Raw genomic sequence first — 20,203 nt, 5'->3', positions numbered from 1 at the left:
TTAAATATTGATAGATGTATGGAAACCCTACCTTGGACATTCATGGCTGTCAATCAAAGCAGTGTCTTCTTCTTTGTATGTGAAATATCTGAAAGAGCCATCACTGAGTGGAAGGAGCTGAAGACCCTCAAGTTCTTTGTATTGTTCATCACCTAAAATGTACTCCAAAAGACTGAGTTTGTCGTCTTTAGTGATGTTATCCACACCGGTCCTGTGGAGAATGGCCCTGAGGAATGCTGGAGTCACATGTTTTAGGGTAGCAGGGTTTGGGCAGGCCTCATTTATGGCCCTCGCAACACTAGCTGATAAAGTGACAAGATTTTCTCCACACGACACTAAAGTCCTTTTAATGGCAGACAATATGTTGGTGCTTGTTGGGCCATTGCAGGGGAAAACAGCTTCTGATGGAGAGATAAACTGTCTTTCATCTTTAGCAAGAGAGAGGATGGCCACATTCTGTCTGAATAAGTGATGAAAAACATCCAGAGTGAGAGCATGCCATTTTTCTTTGTGTTGTATCTGAGTGAGATCTGGCCACAGATTGTACACAGAGGAAACAGGGAGGATAGATTTTTGGGCAAGTTTAATGGCATCTTGAATGATCTTGATGTATGCTTGTGGAAACACCTTCTTCATCAGCATTTCATTCCACAAAGCATGTTCATCATGTCTCTGGTCTTCCTCTTGCCATTTGATGTGTCTTCTATTGTCTGTGAGGCCAAAGCATGCATTGACATAAACTGGGAGTCCTGTCTTATTGGATTCATTGTTTGGAAGGGGGAGAAAGCAGCTCAGTCTGCTCTGGCTACAGTCTCTCTTCTCACCACAGGGGAATGCCAGGTCAACTTGAGGTAAAAAGCTCAACTTCTTTGTAAGCAAATCAAGATCTTCTGCAACGCCCTCTTTCATGGTACATGTTGTCAGAAGCCACTTTGTCTCTTTTTGGTCTTTTGAACTCACAGTTATAACTTTGAACCTTGTTAGACCCTCAATGACTGACTCCTCTTCTGGCTCTAAAACATCATCTGTGGGGACTGAGGATTTCACTTTAAGTCTGGTGTTAACAGCTCCATCTTCACTAATATGTAACAAGGACACGGAGGTGACATTTTTCAAGAAGAGGAGGCTCAAATCTGCATCTGCAATGAAGCTATCAAAAAGCTCAACCACTTTATCTGAGTCATACAGATTATCAGAAATTTCTGATGCTTCATTGCGTAAAGGAAATCTAAAAATTGTCCCATTGAAGTGCTGATCCTCCATGACAACTTTTGACCATCCATGTTCACACACAAGTGAGACTATATCTCTAAATGGTTGAAATTGATCACTCATATTCAACAGAACTTCTTGGTCTTCAGCATCATCCAAAGACCACCAAAATCCTCCATTTCTCTCTCCAAATATTTTTTCTTGGGGATCCATCATGCCAAGATGCTCTGAACTGAATATACTTGGTACATCTGTGGACAAAGTAAAGATATGCTACTGTCAATTGTTTATTTAAAAAAAACATTACTCTTATCAAGTATGATAACTATACATAGTTTCACCTGTTGTGTGATAAACGGAGTTGAAGCCGATTCCAAACCTCCCGACTTTGTTTGGGTCATCACGCTTGACACTCCTTCCAGCCATCTGAATTCCTCCCCAGTCGTCCTCAGTGAATGCGGCATTGTTGTAGGCATAGAGAGCAGGACCTTCGTAAAAATAAAACATTCTCATGGCTTGGTGATAATACATAAAAAAAGAAAAAGAAAGATTGAAAAAAAAGAGTTACCCCCCCCCAAAAAAATCTATTTTCCTTATTGTCTATTTTTGTTCTTTTTAACATTTTTTCATGTAAAAGTAAAAGAAACGTTAGAAACATATGTTTTAGAGAAAAGGTTTTTTATTTATTGTTAATCAATAAATACCTTGAAATTTTCCCAGTTCTTCAGTCCAAAGGCTCTCAGTCCCATAGCTTCGCTCATCATGGATGAAAACCACTTTTGTGGCTTGAGCATCATCTGCATTTTGAATCAGTTCCTGATTGACCAACAAAACCAACTATTAACATTAGACAGCCAATGGAAGCTAGTAGGGCTGCAAAAATTCATCAAGTAATTTAATTCTAAAAAACATTCGACACAAATTCTTCTATGCTGTGTTTAACGCACGGCTCTGTAGCGCGCTCATTTGCCAAACAACGTAAATGCTAGCTTTTCAAAAACACTGATAACACAATAGCAGCAGTGATGTTGATGCTGGCACAGTTTAATGTGGAGCCAGAGTCTGTTTACACAGAACAAAGAGTCAGAGCCATTACCAAGAACGGTGAGGTCAGGATGAGCGTCCAAAACAGCAGGGCTGTTCCTGTAATTACCATTAGAACCTTTACTGGAAAAAAGCTCCTGGGAGTTTAGTCTGACACCAGACTGGTAAAATCATCATTTAATTTCATAAAAGCGATACCTTCAGCAAACAGGGGTGAGGCTAAAGGGGGAGATGGGGTGTACCTGACCTGAGGGTTTTTAAACTTACCTTTTAATGATGTCAGAAAATCTTACAACAAGACAGAGAAAAGGTACATTTTTATTCCTTAGTTTAGTTTGTGATTGAGATTTGAGATTTTTATATATCTTTTGCATTTAAGAAACTGTTTTCTTTAAAAGCTAAAATTTCAATATAGATTTTATTTTATTTATTTATTTTTTTACAGATCTTGTATGCAGTTAAACTTTAAAACATTGCAGTATGTAAAATTGAAACCAATGCACTGCTGGTTCTTTCTCTTTTGATTATTTATTATTGCTCATTAATAAGACAAAAGTATTTCTTATCAATTACTCGAATAATCAATTGAATAATCGATAGATTACTTGATCCCTAAAATAATTGATAGCCGCACCCCTACAAGCAATTTTTCCTTACTTTAGCAGGAGAGGTGATGTGAACAATGGTTTTGTTCCAAGAAGCGTCCCATCTTTCCTGTGAACCAGCATACTAAACCCTGAAAGTGACTCGTTTAAATGGGATCTAGCCCTGCTTTAATTAGCCATTTAGGTTTCCTACTGTAACATCATATATTTTGAATTATTTAAAAAACAAGAATTGGATGCACAAGGTTGAATTTATTTTAGATTTTCTCTAATCCACAGAAGGCCAAAATATAACATATAATATATATATTATATACATACAGTAACTTAAATCTTTTAAGTGCTACTGAAGGTTCTACAGTGTCTTTTACAATGCCAAGGCCTATTAAATTCTTATCATCATTATTAAATCATGACTGGCTACAACTGAAAGTTTACAGGATTTACATTTATTTCTTACAGACCTTGGTCTGTGAGAAGACCCAAAGACCCATTTTTGCCTCGCCCTGGACTTAGAGGGTGCTAACAAAGAAAAAAAGCACCTGCTCCAAAATTGGCACCTTCTGCGCAACTAAAATTTGCAGCTTCCCACAAGGACAAGCCAAATACATTCAGGAGAAAAGTTTTATAGTCAGACGAAAACAAAGATTCTGGTATTTGGCCACAATGAAAAGCAGTCAAGCTGAGTCTTTCAAACCTAAGAACAGTGTGCCAGTTTGTCAAGCATGATGTCAATAGCATCATGCTTTGGGGCTGTTTTGCTATGGTACTGGTACATTACACGAAGGGGATGGAATATTGAAAATTGACTACTTTAAAAATTCTTCAACTTTACATCCAATCAACAGTCAGACAGTTACAATTTAAACACCATTGAGTGTTCTAACATGACAATGATCCTAAACGCACATCAAAACCGGTTTTGAGATGGATAAAGAAGGCTAACTTAATATATATCTTTGACCCTTGGTGGATTAGGGGAAATCCAAAATAAATCCAAACTTGTGCATACAATTCTTAGTTTTCAAAGAAAAAATTATCCTGACATTCATGCCCCTGTGTATGTAAACTTCTGAACACAACTGTATACTATTAGTGTTGAATTGTACTGTATTATATTTTCACATTTTCTTCCAACATTAAAGCACACAAAAAAGGCAACTGAGTATGCAGAAGAACCCTAATGTACATGGTGCTTATGTGGTGCAAGTGGTGCAAAACCTCAGAAAAAACAGAATTATAGTAATGCTTGCAGTCAGTTTGCAGTTTACATCCATGTTTCCAATAATCCACTAATTTGATCCCTATCCAAGTCAAGCATCTAGGATAGAGAATGTTGTTTGCGGTACAGATCTTGAAGCTCAAAAAACATGTGCTCACGTTTGACCTGTAAAGCTGATTCCACACACAAGTTTATAGCTATGATAGCCAAAAGAGTTTTAAATATATTTGTGACTACAAAGAAACTGTATCCAAGCAGCAAAAAAGATCAAATAGTCAGACAATACTCACAAGGTACACATCCAGGATTAGTGTTGCAGTATTAAACAATGGCCAGAAAAGTGTTTTTTATAAAATATTATGTTACTGTAAACCAGAAATTTGACCCTTTAGATATAAAATATCATCATTTCCTAAAACGTATCCATTTGTGTAAAATTTGGTCAAAATTAGTTTATGAGTTCTTCACACTATGAAAGTTGGACACAAGGGCGTAAATTTGGTTTTGGCATTGGTGGGGACGGATGATTCAACCGCCGAACACTGCCCTGTTTCTTTTTTTTTTCCTTTTTGTTTTTGCTTCTTAATAAAAAGAGGAGAAATATACTTGCCTACATATGCTATTCTATGTGCTTTTAAACCATTTAAAATCACAATTCATAGTTTTATATGTGAATTATATAATGTTAAATTACTATTAAACAAATGACTGACTAAGTATTTTAGGCTTTAGTTTACTTCAGCCATAATCATATAAATCAGGTATCATACAAAAATAAAAATAGCTTCAAATACAGTCATGACAATAAAAGAATATGACTTTAAGGACTTATCATTAGTTCAGTTATAGTACACCAACATCTCTGATACATTAGCACTAAGGGAACACTGAATGACCTGGTGGTTTTTGTCCATAAAACTACTCATCTAAGATTACCACAAAGTAAAAGATCTCTCAGCAAAATTATGCAACAGTTTAGGCACTATTGCCCCGATCAAATCAGTGAGCTGAGATTTTCTATTCTAAACATGAGCTACTGTTACAGCAACAGACATGGACTACTGGTGCCCCACACAACAACTCAATGTCCACTATGTGAAGGAGCCAAACACATGCCTTCTCCTCTCGTTAACTGAGATAAACTGCTGGCATATTGGTTTTACATCTATACTGTCCAGTCTCTCCTGGTGGACATGGCATACAGCAGCATTGTTTAATCTCATTTGAGTCATTGTTGACCTTAGCCATCTTTTTAGTCTTCTGAGAGCACTGAAGCTTCTTTCAGCCTCAGTACATGTGTTTTATCCTCAGATTACAATTATTATTCTGTGCTTGACATGCCTCATGTTTGGCCCTGGCTCTTCCCCTCTGACTGCACCAGGACATATTGCCACCTGATAAAATAACACATTGATTCGTGCCATATAAAAAGTGAGACATGTCAATTCAGATTCTTTGCCAAATATACACTAATGAAACAATTTACATCAGCAGCCTAACAACTGTCATGATAATAAATACTAGTTAATCTATAGCACCAAAACATCAGTCAGTCACCTGTGACCTCGCCTCTTCACCTCTGTCTGAGCTACAACATGGCAGAGCTGCCTCTGTCACCTGATAAATAACAGCGAGACATTCCAAATACATGCAGTCACACATGTGCTTCAAATACAGTAATGAACCAACAAGTCATCATCCAATTTCACCTGTGATCTTGTATCACAAATAGGACATACATGACAATAAGAATAAAATGTGGAGCTGCTTCAGTGTTTCTGTCACTTTGTGCAGATCTTGACTCATCAGTAATGTTTGTAGGATGAGTGCATTTTTTTAAAACAATTTGTGCAAACTGCACTACAAGGTGGATATTTGCAAAATCATGACTACCTCATGACATTTTGTCTCAAAAATTAACCTATGAATATGTCAGTACCATTAGGATGAAATTATTGTGTCACCAACATTTTAACGTTAGACATATAATTTTAACAGCCTCTATAAACTAATATCCTGGCTTGCTCAAAGCTGCCATTTTCTCTGACAGTTTCAATCAAAATTAGAAATGCTGCTCTGAGACCGAGATAACTGATAGTGCTGCCTGTTGTGCAGTTAGTTTCCAAAACACGTTATTCATGGTTACATACAATTTTTGACTGATGTGAGCCAAAGCCTGTAACGTTATTATGACGGACACATTTTATGAGTTAATTTGGCTTTAAGCGACTTACAGGTTTCTTTGAAAAATACTTATATCCAGGTTCTTCCTTTTTGCTGCCAGCCTCCTCTCCTCCTCGCAGCGCAGGCTTGCCGCTGCTAAAACTAAACAGATCTCCCTGAAAGGCACAGCCAATCACATTGGCCATATTTGTCACATGAGGTAGGACTCCAGTAGAGGACGTAATTTAACTCTTTCTGCACTGCTGGGTGAATGAGACGCTGACAGATCGGTTTTTTTTTTTCTATCGGGTTTGATTTTCTTTACTCGAATAGATCAAATTATTGGTGGGGACAATTCAATAATCGCTGAATATTGGTGGGGACATGTCCCTTCCGTCCATGCCAAATCTACGCCCTTGGTTGGACAGAACCACGGTGACATTAGTCATTGAAGTCTGTTATGAGGCCACAATCTTAGTGGGTTTTTTTTGCTGTCATTTGTCTTGTTATTTTTTGGAAACCGGGTGCACAATGGTGTATCTTAGTGTGAAGATAGTGTTTTTTAATAACAAGGAGTTAGCCCGTTAGCACAGATAACCCTCCTTTGTGACAATCACATAATGATTTATTTAAAAGTTATTTACAAAATGGACTTAATGTTTTTTTTTTATCAGCAAGGTACAAAATGCCAAAATAAGTAACTGAGACCATTTATTCATTAGGAAAGCATTTACTGATCAGAGCCAAGGGACAGTTTTGAAACCGGATTTCTAAAGGACTGAAAATCCTTTTGCAACCCCATGAAGTACTTTAAGAAGTAACTGATGAAATGGGCTTTTGGCAAAACATTACACCAACCTTCAAAATTTGTCCGCCATCTGGATATCGACGTAGAATATCTTTCAAGTAGTCAATGAAGGGCGGTGCTGTGGCCCCGAAAGAAGTCCTATAAAAAAGCAACAGTATCAGCAGAGAAATTAAAAAGCACCGAGTTTGAATTTTATTTAAACCAAAGTGAGTCCTCCTGATACACTGATTATAGGAAAGAGCTATTAAACAAGCTTGTGTATTTTACTTGTATTCTTAGCCATAAAGTTCTCAACTTTCAATCAGATAACAGCTTGTGATGAAATCAGAAGATACTTTATGGGACAATAAATTTAAAAGGGGCAGGTACTTGATGTAATTTGGATGATAAAACGTTGAATACGAACTTTGCATTTAGTATGTAATTTTAGGGAACTGGGGCCCGTTCTTCGTACGTCGCTTACTACATCCAAGATCAAATCATCGCGCTAACTCTGAGCTCGCTATTCCGGTTCCCCGAACACACCTGCTGTTGACGATTAGTACAGCTGGATGAAGTGATGTGAGATCACTGGGTGTCGTAAAAGGGGCTACGCATCGATAGTAGAAACATTGATCGGCAACCCTCTGATTGGTCGGCGAAAATGTCGAAGGAGAGCGCTCGGTATTTTTCGGCAGCAGAGCAAGAACTCCTGAGTGAGGGATTTCAGGAGCTTCAGAGTTTAATCAGAACGCAAGGCTGCAAGGAGAGAGGGCTGGCAGAAAGTTGCTGACAAATTAAACTCGTAAGTAATTTAATAATAACAATAATAATGGAGTGGATTGATATAGCGCTTTTCAAGGCACCCAAAGCGCATGACAATACCACTATTCAGTCACTCTCACATTCACACACTGGTGGAGGCAGCTACAGTTGTAGCCACAGCTGCCCTGGGGCAGACTGACAGAAGCCAGGCTGCCATATCGCGCCATCGGCCCCTCTGGCCAAAACCAGTAGGCGGTAGGGTAAATTTATTATATTACACTACATTATCCAATATTATATTACATTATATTATGTTATATTATATCCCCTTTCACATTAGAGCCACAACAGGACCCACTAGAACATGGGAACAGGTAAAAGTGAAATATAAGAATATTCTACAGAATGGTAATATTTATCACTTATATTGCTTTTAGTCTCTTGGACAGAGACCCTGAAATAATCTGTTTGTTTGTTCATAACAGCAACCAAGAAAAGGGCAGAGCAACAAAAGACAGGTGGTGGTCCTGCACCCCCTCGTCAAAAAGTTGATTAAGTAAATAATACCCTCACGGGAAAATCGATATCTCTCAATGAGCACACTGTCGCGCTGAGCTAAAGGATCCTGTCTGTCCCGCAATATACGCTGGATTCTGAGAACTCTCCTTATCAATCTTGCACCTTCCGCAATGGGTTGCTCGCGTATACGGACAGGACATGGCTGCGACAGGCTTCCCAAATCCACCTTCGCTTTTACAGCCGTGGTCTCCCATCTTGATTACACGAAGTAATTTGCAATTACTACTCTGAAATATGAATTACATCTGTAATAATCACATACATGTAATAGAATGTTAATAGTACATTTCCCTTTTTAGGAAATGACCTGTATGTATCTGTGTGACATCAATAACAGGATCAAGTGCTGCATTATCTTTAGTTACATTGATGCTATTTATTTATGGTGAAACAGTGGTGGAATATCGCTGTTGCTTATATACATGAAGCGGACATACCTGCGTGGCCGCGATCTAATCTTGTTTACATAAAGTAAACCTGCTCCCGAGCAGGTTTACGCTTACGGCTCTGTTGCTATGGCAGCAAGTCCCGGATGAGCTTCGGGGAACCGAACGATCCAAGATCACGCGAAATCGTCAACAATCTAATCCAGCTAACTTACTTAGCGAGGTACGAAGAACGGGCCCCTGGTTACAAATTTTTGAACTCATTCATGTGCACTCAAAGACTAATAAAAACATTTCATATAGTGATTCAAATAATTACACACTGAGCAGTAATTCAATTCAATAAATAATTTGACCTACAAGTAAAATGAGAAAATAACATTGGCGCCAAAAATCATATTAATATGTATCAGCACTTCCTACAGTACAGTACTTCCTACAGAAATACTGTTCTGTAGGAAGTGCATAGCAGTATTTCCTATTGTTTTATATACAGTAGGAAGAACTGTATACATAACATTAAAGTAAAATCAAAGTAACTCACCGAGCTTTCTTTTTTGCTTTCAGACTCATTGTTCCAGGGTTGGTTCCTGTAAGAAATTCAGGGTATTGTGAGCAGAACAAAGTCATATAACATATCCTCTTGAGAACCAGCCTATTCGTTTATGTCCTCTGTAATAGACATTTGTTTTTTGGTCTATATCTTTTGACTTATTTGAGATATCCCACTAAGTCCTGGGCCCTATTTCAGGAAGCCGGTTTAGAAAACTCAGAGTGAAAAACGATACTCAGGGTTGAGTAACCCCGAACTGTCCAACTCGGAATATTCGGTTTCAGAAAGGCTGATAACAATTAGTTCAGTCAACGCGGAGTTGCTTTAACCCCAAGTTAAGCGCGCGCACGAGGATACATAAAGCCCTGATTAGTGGAGCACAGATTAAGCGAGTCACCATGGAGACGGAGGGAAAGAAGGCGCGGTCAATGTATTTTACAGCGCTTGGGGCCGAAATTCTGATGGCAGCATATGCCGATAACATGCAAATTTTGCGGAAAAAAAGTAACACAGCCTCAGCTGCAAAAGAAAGGGAGCATGCATGGCAAAACATAGCCGACAGAGTCAATGCGTGAGTGTTAATTTAAACATTGATCTAGGGATTTCCACCCATATAACACGTTATGTCATTATATATTATTTTATTTTGTATTTTATACATTTTATTTTGTGATGTGATTTGAGCGCAGGTGCAACCCAACAGGCCCCAAACGTTCCTGGCAGCAAGTAAAAATGAAATATAAAAATATAGTCCAAACAGGTAAGGTGTAATTGTATTATGAGCCATAGTGCTTGGTCTGTTTGTCCGATGTAAATCAATTGCAGTTAGAGGCTACATTAATTTTCTTTCTGTAAGCACTTATTGAAATTATCTGAGCACATTACAAGTACATATTTGCTTACTCTGTATGCTCAAATGTGACCCGTTATAGCCAACAGAAAAAAAAGCGGAGGCCCGAAAAACAGGTGGGGGTCCTCCACCACCACCACTCACAGAGGCTGAGCAGTTGGCTTCCACATTTGTGATAATGTTGGCAGCATCACATATGATCTTCACAGTGCAGAGAACACAAATTAGCATCCATTATTATAATGAAATAATTTGTTAGTGTGAAATGCTACAGGGAACTATGTACCTGTACATTAATGCTGTGGAAAGACTTCCTGTTCACATAGTCTCCTTCATTTACTGAAGGAGCAATGATTGGAATGTGAGTGCCATCTATACAGCCAATCACGCCTAGGAACCGTGAACGTAAATGTGAAATTTAAGTAGTAGTTCAAGTATCACCACATCATAAATTAAGTTTCGTTCATCCTGATACCTGCAATTTTGTGGCATCCCTCTTTGATAAATCTTGTGGGTCTATGACCGGGGAACACCACAAACGAGTACAGGAGACGTTTCAGTGCAACTGTAACATTCCTGACTGCCCGACAGACGGTAGCCTTGGAAACGTGCTCAGCGTCACCAATATTATACAGAAAGCTCCCGTTTGCAAAAAACCGAAGTGCAATACAAATAATATGTACAGAACTGAGAGAATGTCCGCGATGTGTCACATGAGCAATATTAGGCCTGAGGATGTTATTCAAATGAATTATAGATTGTGCTGAAAAACGGTAACGTTCACACAGAAAATCATCAGGAAATGATAAAATGTCCAAACGCGCTCTGATCACTCTCTCCCGGCGGAGAGCTCTGCGGAGAATTTGGGCTTCAACATCTACTGGCTCTTCAAGGAAGGAGCACCCCATGTCTGACACTTCCTACAGTCAGGTTTCTGACAAAGAGGCGGAGAAAGTCAGGGTTAGTTGAAGTAAACCTGCTAGGGGGCAGGTTAGCTTCACGGGGTGTGTCGTCATAGTAACTCACTCAGAATTAATCTAAACTCGCTTTGTGAAACCGAAAACCCAGAGTTTTCGTTAACTCAGGGTATACTTACTCAGAGTTTGCACTAAACCGGCTTCCTGAAATAGGGCCCTGATGTACTAAATAGAGGACATTCTGGGCTTTTTATTGATATCTCATGTGTTTGGGTGGCCTCTAAGAGGAAGGAAATATACACGATCGCTGAATAGCAGCCAACTTCCTGTTAATCAGCTTGAATTTAAAAAAATCAAATATCAGCTACCTACACGCTGCACTGTTTTTAGATACAATGCAATACTATGCAAACTAAACTATGAATACTCTAAGTTGTTTTATTATGTATGTTGCATTCTTGTACAGCACTTTGGTCAACGCTTCTGTTGTAATTAAATGTGCTATATAAATAATTAAACTATTAAACTATTAAAGAGCCACACTTTGTACATATTTGTACATCCTTTAAGGAGTACATTATACTAAGTAGGTAACTGCAATACCAATGATATTAAAAGATTAAAATCATAGTACCTCGCTTATGAAAGTGAGTGGTCCCATCTGGTCCAGTTAAAGTAATGATCCTACGTCAGTCTGATTTATATAAAGGCTGCTGATGGCCAATCACAGCGTGGCACGTAGACTTCTGCTCAGGTTTTGTCTCATTTTCGCCCTTATTCTGTTAGAAACGAAACCGAAATAAACAAAAACAGCCACATTCTTCAAATGTTCTGAGTGAAACGAAACTTTCAGAGCATCTCGTGAAACTCATTCAGTGCTTCCCAGTGAGGACAGTTGTCCCGCCGCTCGCTAGATGATGCTGCAGCCCGTTTTTATCAGAAAACGGGCTGCAGCATCATCTCAAAGGAAAACGATAAAATGTAGACGACAGTGTTCCGCCGTTATTTAACTCTGGTTAATATGGTGTTTTTACCGCGTTCGCACGAAAAGTACTTACATTCAAGCACATTGCTTAGGAAGGATGAGAACGGTATGTGAAAATTGTTGTTTGTGTGCTGCTTGCGTCCTCAAATATCTTCCGTATTGTTTAAAACCAACCACGGCCTACAATAGTTGGTAGGCTGCTAAGTAAGCTAGTGCACATACTTGTTATATTCGCACAGGTCTTGTTGTCGCCTATTTGGCCGACAAGGAGCGCTAATGCGATCATAACCTATACAATATGCCCAAAAACCGATGAAGGATATGCGGCTTATATTTCACCTGAAACAGCGATAAAACTGTTTGGTCAGTAAGCAGGGGGGCATCGATTAAACAGTGCGTCTCCCCCACAAAAAATAACAATAATTATGTCATGTTTGTCTCTCAGATGCTCCCATCATCTGTAGGACCGTGAAAACCCCTCCCCTGCTGCTGTGGGCGTAGATGGCACCATGCTGGATAACACCGGTGATCAAGTGGAGCAGCAGTCTGGGCGCTGCTCAGACTGTGGGTGCAGTTTTAATCTTTCACATCCTGACTCTGAGCCTGATTCCGATGACACTCCAGCCGATCCTAAACAGCAAAATAAAACAGACAGTTCTTCCAAATGCCCATCCTGCCAGGCAGGCAGCAGCCCCCAGAATGGACGCCGGCCACACCGGCGCATCCGCCTGGACCCTCACAGCTGCAGCCTGTGCTCCAAAACCTTCATCTCTTCCGCTCACCTGACCCTTCACCTTGCTTCTCACAATAAGGAAAGGAAGTTCAAATGTAACACCTGTGGCAAGTTCTTCCATCAGTCCTCCCACCTAATGGCACACAAGATAATCCACAGCGGAGACAGGCCGTTTAAATGCCCAGATTGTGGTAAGACCTTTGGGCGCGCTTCACACCTGAAGACCCACCGTCGACTCCACACAGGCGAAAAACCTTTTAAATGCACTTACTGTGACAAGTCCTTCACCCAGAAGGCTGGGCTCCTGGCACACGTTCGTCTGCACACCGGGGAGAGACCATACAAGTGCGAGCAGTGTGGCGAGGGCTTTCGCTCTTTGTCACTGCTGCTCTCTCACAAGGCTCAAGAGGCTTCCGGACAGGCCAAGTCACTGTCTCCACCACCGCTCAGCCAGCCTCAGAAAACACAAACCAACGGCGAAGATCTGAAATGCGGTGTCTGCTGTCGCACTTTTGTCAGGTCATCTTATATCAGGCTGCACATTCGCCTCAACAAAGGACAGCGACCTTATCACTGCAAAGTGTGCAACAAGACTTTTGTCAAACTGGAAACATTTGTGAACCACTGTGACAAACACCTGAGACAGAAAAAGGATAAAAATAAGGGGGCGGAAGACAAAGTCGTCAAACCTCCCCTGTTTGTTCCGCTCTCCAGGCCTTCTTCTCCTGAGTCCTTACCTGCTCAGCAGCTATCCCAGGAGGTCAACACACGCTCCAGAGCAAAAGCAAAGATTAAAACAGAGCCATAGCCAGAAGGAGAGCGTCAGCTGAGACAGAGATGGTGGCAGTAGTGTAATGTTGGTGTTTTAAAAGGTTAAATGTTTACAGATGATGGTAAGAAAGGGACAAACACCAGATTGGTAGTTGAAACAGTTCCAATTTTTATTTAATTTATATCAATGTGAGTTCACTAATTGTTATTTTAAGATGGTGATTTCCATTGTGAGCAGTTATCTTTAAGCACTATAATATTTTTTATTGAGGTATCTTTTAGGCTAATGTTTGTAACATTTCAGAGGCGTACATTGTTCTGATCTTACAATGTTAAAATGAAAAAAAGGTCATATCTTAAACCATTGTAATTTATGGTTTTCATTAATCTGTTCTTCTAAATGCATAAAAGCCTAGTGGCATGTATGTACAAACAATAAAAAATGTAAGTTAAATGCTTATTGTAAAACAATATGCCATTTGATGAAAAGTAACCTAGTGTGACTCAACCTTGTCTTTTTTTTGCACCTCAGTAAACAAAAAAAAACAACTGATGTTCCAGCTGTGCGACACAGCGCTGCTTTATGTAAAGTACTTTTGCCCTTCAATAAAAATGAGCAGTAAACGTGCTCTTAGGGTGGTGTGATTGCAGCAATCGGGCTCATCACTATGATAGCAGGCATTCCTCTGGCACATTCATTGCAACATGTGAGCAACACACCAGTCCGCTTCAGCAGCAGTCTCACAGCCGAACAGTTTAATTTTATTAGACTGTTTTTCTATTTTAGATCTCCACCGGTGATGAGCGAATATGTGTCACCTCCACATGGGGAAACTCTTTGTTCCAGCCTAAGGACAGAGGGGAGGGGGAAACAGCAAGTGAACAACTTTATGGGCAGGGTTAAGTTAGGAGGTTGTGCAACAACAATGCAAAAGACAAACAAAAGACCCTTCCAAAGAACACTCATATAAAAAGTAATAAAGAAACCTTCTAATTCCTTATAATCAATACATATCTCAGATAAAGTGCATATAGTAAATGAAGATGTTTGCCTGGGAGTTGTCTGGATTGTCTGTGCTCCCTTTAATGGTCCAGTGCAGGGTAACGGTCATGTGGCGCCTCCAGACAGGATTTCTCTGGAGGACAATGGTTCCACTGATCGAGTCTTCTGCGCATACACTTACTGGCCTGTCTAGCATGAACAATGTCTGCTTCCAGTGTGTTGGCCTGTAGGGAAAAGGGACTAGTTAGTATAAAATCATATTTAACTATTTACGCATCAGATTTTTTTTTTGTGCTTTTCATGTTTTCACCCAGAGTTGGGGCCGGTGTTTAGCTCCACAGTTGCGCCTCCTGCCTCCAGGCTCTCGAAGCAAACAGTGAACCAGGCGGTGAATCCATGGAAAACTGCAGACTTCTCCACACAAAAATGAAACTGACCCTTCATTTCCTGAGAAACGAAACAGTCAAGCATTAGTAACAAAATCCAAGTTGGCTCATTTATAACTTTCCCATAAAAAAAAAAAAAAAATTAAAAAATGACCTCGAGGTCTCCCACTTGTAAAGTGTACATGTCGAGGGAGATGACATCACAAGGAGCAGCGAGGCAGTCACATGGTTCAATGATGTGGCTGAACTTGGGCTTGGTGAAGAACTCCTGCTGTGCCAAAGGCCTCCAGAAACAAAAGTATTTAGCACAAGGGTAAAATGAATTATCAGTGTACTCGTAAATTATTCTAACCTTATATATTTCTAGCCAATATGTGATGAACTCTGATATATAAAAATGTTAAATGCAGGAGCATCTTAACCTCCAAGTGCATTGTATTTAGTCAGCTAAACAAAATATTATTGTAAATACTGATGAACAAAAAACAAGTCCCCAGATGAAAAAGTTTCACGTTAGATTTCAATTGCAACATTAAAGATAAGTCACTTATCCCTATTTCTGTACTGTAAAGCGCTATATAAGTAAACCTTATTTACTTGTTACAGAAATTTGTGGTAAAAAACCTGGCTATGTTACATTGGAATTGTAATTTACATGCATAAAACTGATGATGCCAAATTTTGTGTTATTATTTCAAAATTACAACTTACAAGATAATAACCTGAAAATCTGACATATCACTTTTCAGTAATGGACACAAGCTTTCATAGTTTGGTCCTAATACTGCCAGGTTTTTTTTTTTTTACACTAGTGGAAATGTAGTAATGGGAACACACATTAAAAGAGCGATCACTTACATTTTGGGGCTATTTATCACCAACCTATCAATATTCAATCAATAAAAGTAATTTCACTTTGTACTGGTGACAAACTACAGCAATTCCTACGTTTAATTGATCGGGCAGCGGGACAGAACAAGAGCTGAAACTGACTCTTCATTTCCTGAGAAGTTTAAAGTTCTAGAGCTCTAACGTGCTGCTGACATGGTAGAAACAGCAACACAGACAGCTCACTGAGCAGTAATACAGAAATATATTTATTGTACTGCTCTGTGTGCTTGTGATGATCAAATCACCAGAGTAGAGTTTTTGAAGAAATAATCTCATATTATTTGCAGCTCCAGTGCTGCATTTTGCTCTCATCGTTTTATAATCTTTACATATTGAGGTTAGATGCTCTTATATTGTTGATATTGTCCCTGATTGCACCATGCTGTCCACAGCTGATTTTGTGTGGAAAAAGAATGATGTGTAAAAGACTTTTTGTGTGAACGTGCACAGAGCCTGAAGCAGAAAGACTGGCTGTTGATAGCACAGCATCATGAAGCCTCTTATCTCAGACTGGGGTTTTAGTTTCTATCAAGCCAGCTAAATCAAGAAAGCCTGGATGTGTTGAACTTGCTTTGCAATATAAGTGTTTAAGGCAACGCATGAACTGGCACAAGGCTGTCTCTCAGATATGAATCAGAGAGGATGATTCATTCAAAGCTGGCCATCTAGTGGTAAAACAGATTTTAACACAAGCACATAAAGTAAGAAATCAGCCATTACTGGACTTAACAAAACACACACACACACACACACACACACACACACACACACACACATCTAGATAGATAGATAGATAGATAGATAGATAGATAGATACATACATACATACATACATACATACATACATACATACATATACACACACACAAACACACACATATCTGTAAGTGACAGGACATTCCTCACTGTCAACTGTGAACTAATGGCTCTTACTGAAGAGGAGTGAAGTCGAGGCCATATGGCCGCTCCCAGAAGGCCATTTTCTCGGCATAATAGCTGTCGGCCTGACATGGCACAAAGGTGAGGGCCGCAGAGGAGGGCCACATCGTACCACCATCTCTAAGCCAGCGGTCCCTGGCCAGCAGAACTGACTCCACCATGAACTCAAACTAGAGCACGGGGAAAAGGCAAAAAAAACAACAACGAAAGAAGCAATGTGGTATAGTAAAACCTGAACATGGGTAAGAGCAGAAAAGGATGTCCCAGAACAATGTATTTTTTTAAAGTAGCAGGACAGGAAGTGTTATAATTACCAGAAGGCAGTTACCCATCCACTCAGAAACCAGGACGTCCACCTGTTCAGGCAGCTCGATCTCCTCAGCCCGCCCCTGAAGCACCGTGACCACCTCATCATAGCCGTTCTGCTTCACCAGCTGCCTGGTGTACTCTGCCATTGAGCTCGCCTCCACAGCATACACCTACAACACCACAGATAATCTCCTTCTGTGCACTCTATACATCATGCTGTTTCCTAAATGCAGCAACACTCTTTGTCCAGCAGATGGAAGTAGAAGTACACCAATGTTCAATACTTAACTGGTGATTTTGCTCCTCTAAGTAACCACATGAAAGATTTTACTTTTGGACTCTTAGATTCTAATTCGTTTTTGTTATTTGGCAGGAAACTTAAACTTAACTCACAATATATGCAGATTTTTCCTCATTATTTAAAAATGAATGCAATCTCATTTCATTTCAATCTGATTTCATTTCAATCTGATTTCATTTCTCCTTATAACACAAAATCCAAGATTCAACATTACCATTGAGGGGCGTGCCAACTGAGCGCAGAACAGACTGATGATGCCAGTCCCACAGCCGAGGTCCATTACCCTCTTGCTGCTGAGAGAAGCACTGTTGCTGAGAATAACCTGCCGGTATGCCTCAGTGCGGCTCTTGTCTGACAGCATCTCCAGGTGAAGCCTCTGTGTCGTAAAACATGACTAAATGAAACACAGTGCCTAAAAAAATGTATGTACAGCAAACTGGCAGGTAGCCACTGGCAGTTTATTTAATGCTCAAAAGTTAGACATTTTTTTAACTATAATAAAATACTGATCAAAGCAGTGATCAGTCGCATAACTGTGCCCCTAACTCTTTATAATGAAAAGTGGCTTCATGAAATAAAACGTTAATTTCTAAATGGCAATATGAAATAAAATCAGACATATAAAATTTGCTTGAATTAAACAAGAGTTTTTGATAATTAATCGACTGATAAATAAACGACTCCAAATGGGATCCAAATAAATTCCCAAAACACAGCAGGGTCTAGTTACATGCTTTCCCCCCCTTGTTTATCAGGGGTAATGCATTCAAGAAAAGGCTTACATGTGTATATTTGGAAATCAGGGTCTAAAAGCAATCTTTTATCTATTCTGAGCATGGTTTCCCAGCATCTCAGGAGTAAATATATCACTGGAAACTCTGAATCATGCACCACTGAGGACCATCATCTTAAACCAGCACAGCTACATTGCAGGGTAGTGTCGACAAAAGACGATGCTTACTTAAAGTCTTAGTCGTTGCATGCTATAGTTACAATGTAAGACGCATGGCTGCTTAACGCGCTGGGAAACAGTTTATACTCGCATATATGATTCAAATCATCATTATCTTCAAGTTCATGATAATAATCTGGACATATGCAAAGCAATACACTTCTTTAAAATGTCCAACCAGCGTTCCATAATTGCCAAAGTATTCTTCATCTTGCCACGGGTCTTCTATTGAGGGGTCCTCCTCCTCCTCCCCTGCAGCATCCTGGCTCATGTAGCTGGCAGGGACATAACCTATGACCCCCTGCAGCTCTGCCCACCACCACTCTGAGGAGGGCTTGGCGTGCACGAGCAGTCTGTCCCCTCTGCTGAAACTAAGCTGTGAGACAAAAAAAAAAAAAAAAGTCACACGGTTATTGCTGATACCCCCACCTCCCATTTTAAGGCTAGGATCTCGGAGGTCTGCGGGTCTCTCTGACCTGATCGGTGCTACTTCCAGTGAAATCTGACCGGGCAACGTACTCCTCACAGGACGCCTCATCCTCATCCTCCTTCTCCGTCTGCATATTTGCTTTTGACACTTTCGCTGGTTGTTTTTCTCTAACAAACAAGCCAAACCATTTCACGTGCAGAGCAACTAAAAAAAACTACAAAAAAACCCCACTGTGTGTTTAGAGTGAATCGAGCGGCGAAACTCCTACTTTCAGCTACAGCGCGCACCGCAAACACTTCCTGTTTCGACGTAAGGTTGCGTTATCAAGCCTTCACGTGCTGTCGGAAGTTTCGAAACTGTAAGTTCATCTCAAACGAAATAACACGACATTTAACCCTATCAGAAAACGTTTACTGCATTGTGCACCAAATATTATTAAGCTTCATTATGAGATACGTTGGTCTTCATATTCGGTTTGTTTCACAGTTGCATTTTCGTCCTTCTTCTGGTGTCATATTCACTTCTATTTCCAAATGGCCTCTATGTTAATATCACGTTAAGTAACTGGCCGACTTGAAGCTTGTGTAAAGCGACCCTTCACTGAAAGTTTCCTGAAAGACCAAAGAACAGAATTTCACAATTTCCTGGACAAAATGTTTGACTTAAAAGAAAATGACTTGAGGGTATGAAAAATTTATTTTTGATCTGCACGCTTTTCCCGTTGCCTCAAATTTAAACATTAGGTTCTTGATTAAAAATAACCCTGAACCATTCATGCAAATACATTAAAAAATTTTTTGCAAGAAGATAAAACAGATGTAATATACTGCTGGACATCTCAAAGAATTTTAGATATCCTTCCATCCACTTTCTCAAAAACTTAGATCATAAAAGCTATAAAAAGGAAAGCATCCCGGACAAGTCGCCAGTTTATCCATACCTCTATATCAGACTTTAATTTTTTTTGCCTTATTTATTCCTTTTTTGAATGAGTTTTTTTTTAAAGCACTAGTTTTTTTTCTAGTGCACTTTCTGCAGAGATTCAAGCAAAATCATTGTTGTCTTGTGTGTCTGCCATGAAATATTAAGATATATTATACAGTTAAAAATAAAATAATGTAAAAACCAAAATATAACAAAAATATTTATTAACAAATTATACAAATTAATAACACACACGCACACACACAGAAATAAAAAACAAAAAAAACAAAATACATAAGTTTGAAGCTTAAACAGTTCACAACTTAAATTCCTAAAACACATCCACTGATTCCAGCGAGGAAGAAGGTACATTTTAAACATGGGCCACTTCAAACTAACCAGTTCATGTCAAGAATCCACAAAAGAAAAGCCATGGCATGAAGTTTGAGGTCTAGTTGAGTTTGTATTGGATAAACATGTTTCTCCCTTAACTCTG

General features: G+C 39.5%; 3 protein-coding genes across 6 annotated transcripts in view; 1 reads left to right on the top strand and 2 right to left on the bottom strand.

Annotated features, from left to right (window-relative positions):
* The window catches only part of LOC120731113 (sacsin-like), a 34,647-nt gene extending 22,668 nt beyond the window's left edge, over window positions 1-11,979 (bottom strand). For 2 of the 3 annotated variants that reach the window (XM_040027927.1, XM_040027928.1), the window contains exons 1-6: window positions 11,718-11,977; window positions 9,308-9,353; window positions 7,105-7,192; window positions 1,917-2,028; window positions 1,554-1,700; window positions 32-1,463 (exon numbers count right to left, since the gene is read on the bottom strand). In XM_040027927.1, the coding sequence (XP_039883861.1) occupies window positions 32-1,463; window positions 1,554-1,700; window positions 1,917-2,028; window positions 7,105-7,192; window positions 9,308-9,336 (1,808 nt within the window). In that variant the 5' untranslated portion in view covers window positions 9,337-9,353; window positions 11,718-11,977. Of the gene's footprint in view, window positions 1-31; window positions 1,464-1,553; window positions 1,701-1,916; window positions 2,029-7,104; window positions 7,193-9,307; window positions 9,354-11,717 lie in introns of all 3 variants that reach the window. The other variant, XM_040027926.1, reaches the window with a different exon arrangement.
* A 35-nt stretch (window positions 11,980-12,014) lies between these two features.
* On the top strand, window positions 12,015-14,065 carry LOC120731120 (zinc finger protein 525-like). Of its 2 annotated transcripts, none has more exons than XM_040027947.1 (2): window positions 12,015-12,174; window positions 12,514-14,065. In XM_040027947.1, exon 2 carries the CDS (start codon window positions 12,578-12,580, stop codon window positions 13,607-13,609), a length of 1,032 nt encoding a protein of 343 aa, XP_039883881.1. In that variant the 5' UTR covers window positions 12,015-12,174; window positions 12,514-12,577; the 3' UTR covers window positions 13,610-14,065. The 2 variants fall into 2 exon arrangements, with proteins under 2 accessions (XP_039883881.1, XP_039883883.1); XM_040027949.1 differs by lacking the exon at window positions 12,015-12,174 and adding an exon at window positions 12,184-12,431.
* Window positions 13,994-19,877, bottom strand: prmt2 (protein arginine methyltransferase 2). Its single transcript, XM_040027945.1, has 9 exons — window positions 18,830-19,877; window positions 18,532-18,729; window positions 17,616-17,777; window positions 17,106-17,270; window positions 16,786-16,961; window positions 15,116-15,245; window positions 14,886-15,022; window positions 14,625-14,799; window positions 13,994-14,420 (listed from the first exon to the last, which is right to left on the bottom strand). The coding sequence occupies exons 1-9, from the start codon at window positions 18,914-18,916 to the stop codon at window positions 14,388-14,390; spliced, it is 1,263 nt and encodes a 420-aa protein (XP_039883879.1). The 5' UTR covers window positions 18,917-19,877; the 3' UTR covers window positions 13,994-14,387.
* Window positions 19,878-20,203: the final 326 nt, after the last annotated feature.

This window comes from Simochromis diagramma, unplaced genomic scaffold (genome assembly GCF_900408965.1).
Source record: "Simochromis diagramma unplaced genomic scaffold, fSimDia1.1 OVJJ01000343.1, whole genome shotgun sequence".
Taxonomy (NCBI): Eukaryota; Metazoa; Chordata; class Actinopteri; order Cichliformes; family Cichlidae; genus Simochromis; species Simochromis diagramma.
Note: the sequence above shows the minus strand (reverse complement) of the source record. Positions and strands in the feature narration are given on the sequence as shown.

Bases quoted from the DNA above. Each gene is read 5' to 3' on its own strand.
- LOC120731120 (XM_040027947.1), top strand. From the start codon at position 12,578: ATGCTGGATAACACCGGTGATCAAGTGGAGCAGCAGTCTGGGCGCTGC.
- prmt2 (XM_040027945.1), bottom strand. From the start codon at position 18,916: ATGCAGACGGAGAAGGAGGATGAGGATGAGGCGTCCTGTGAGGAGTAC. The intron at 18,730-18,829 runs GTCAGAGAGACC...TTTGTCTCACAG, and splicing joins CTGGAAGTAGCACCGATCAG to CTTAGTTTCAGCAGAGGGGA. The intron at 14,421-14,624 runs GCAAACATCTTC...CTCTGTCCTTAG, and splicing joins ACAATCCAGACAACTCCCAG to GCTGGAACAAAGAGTTTCCC.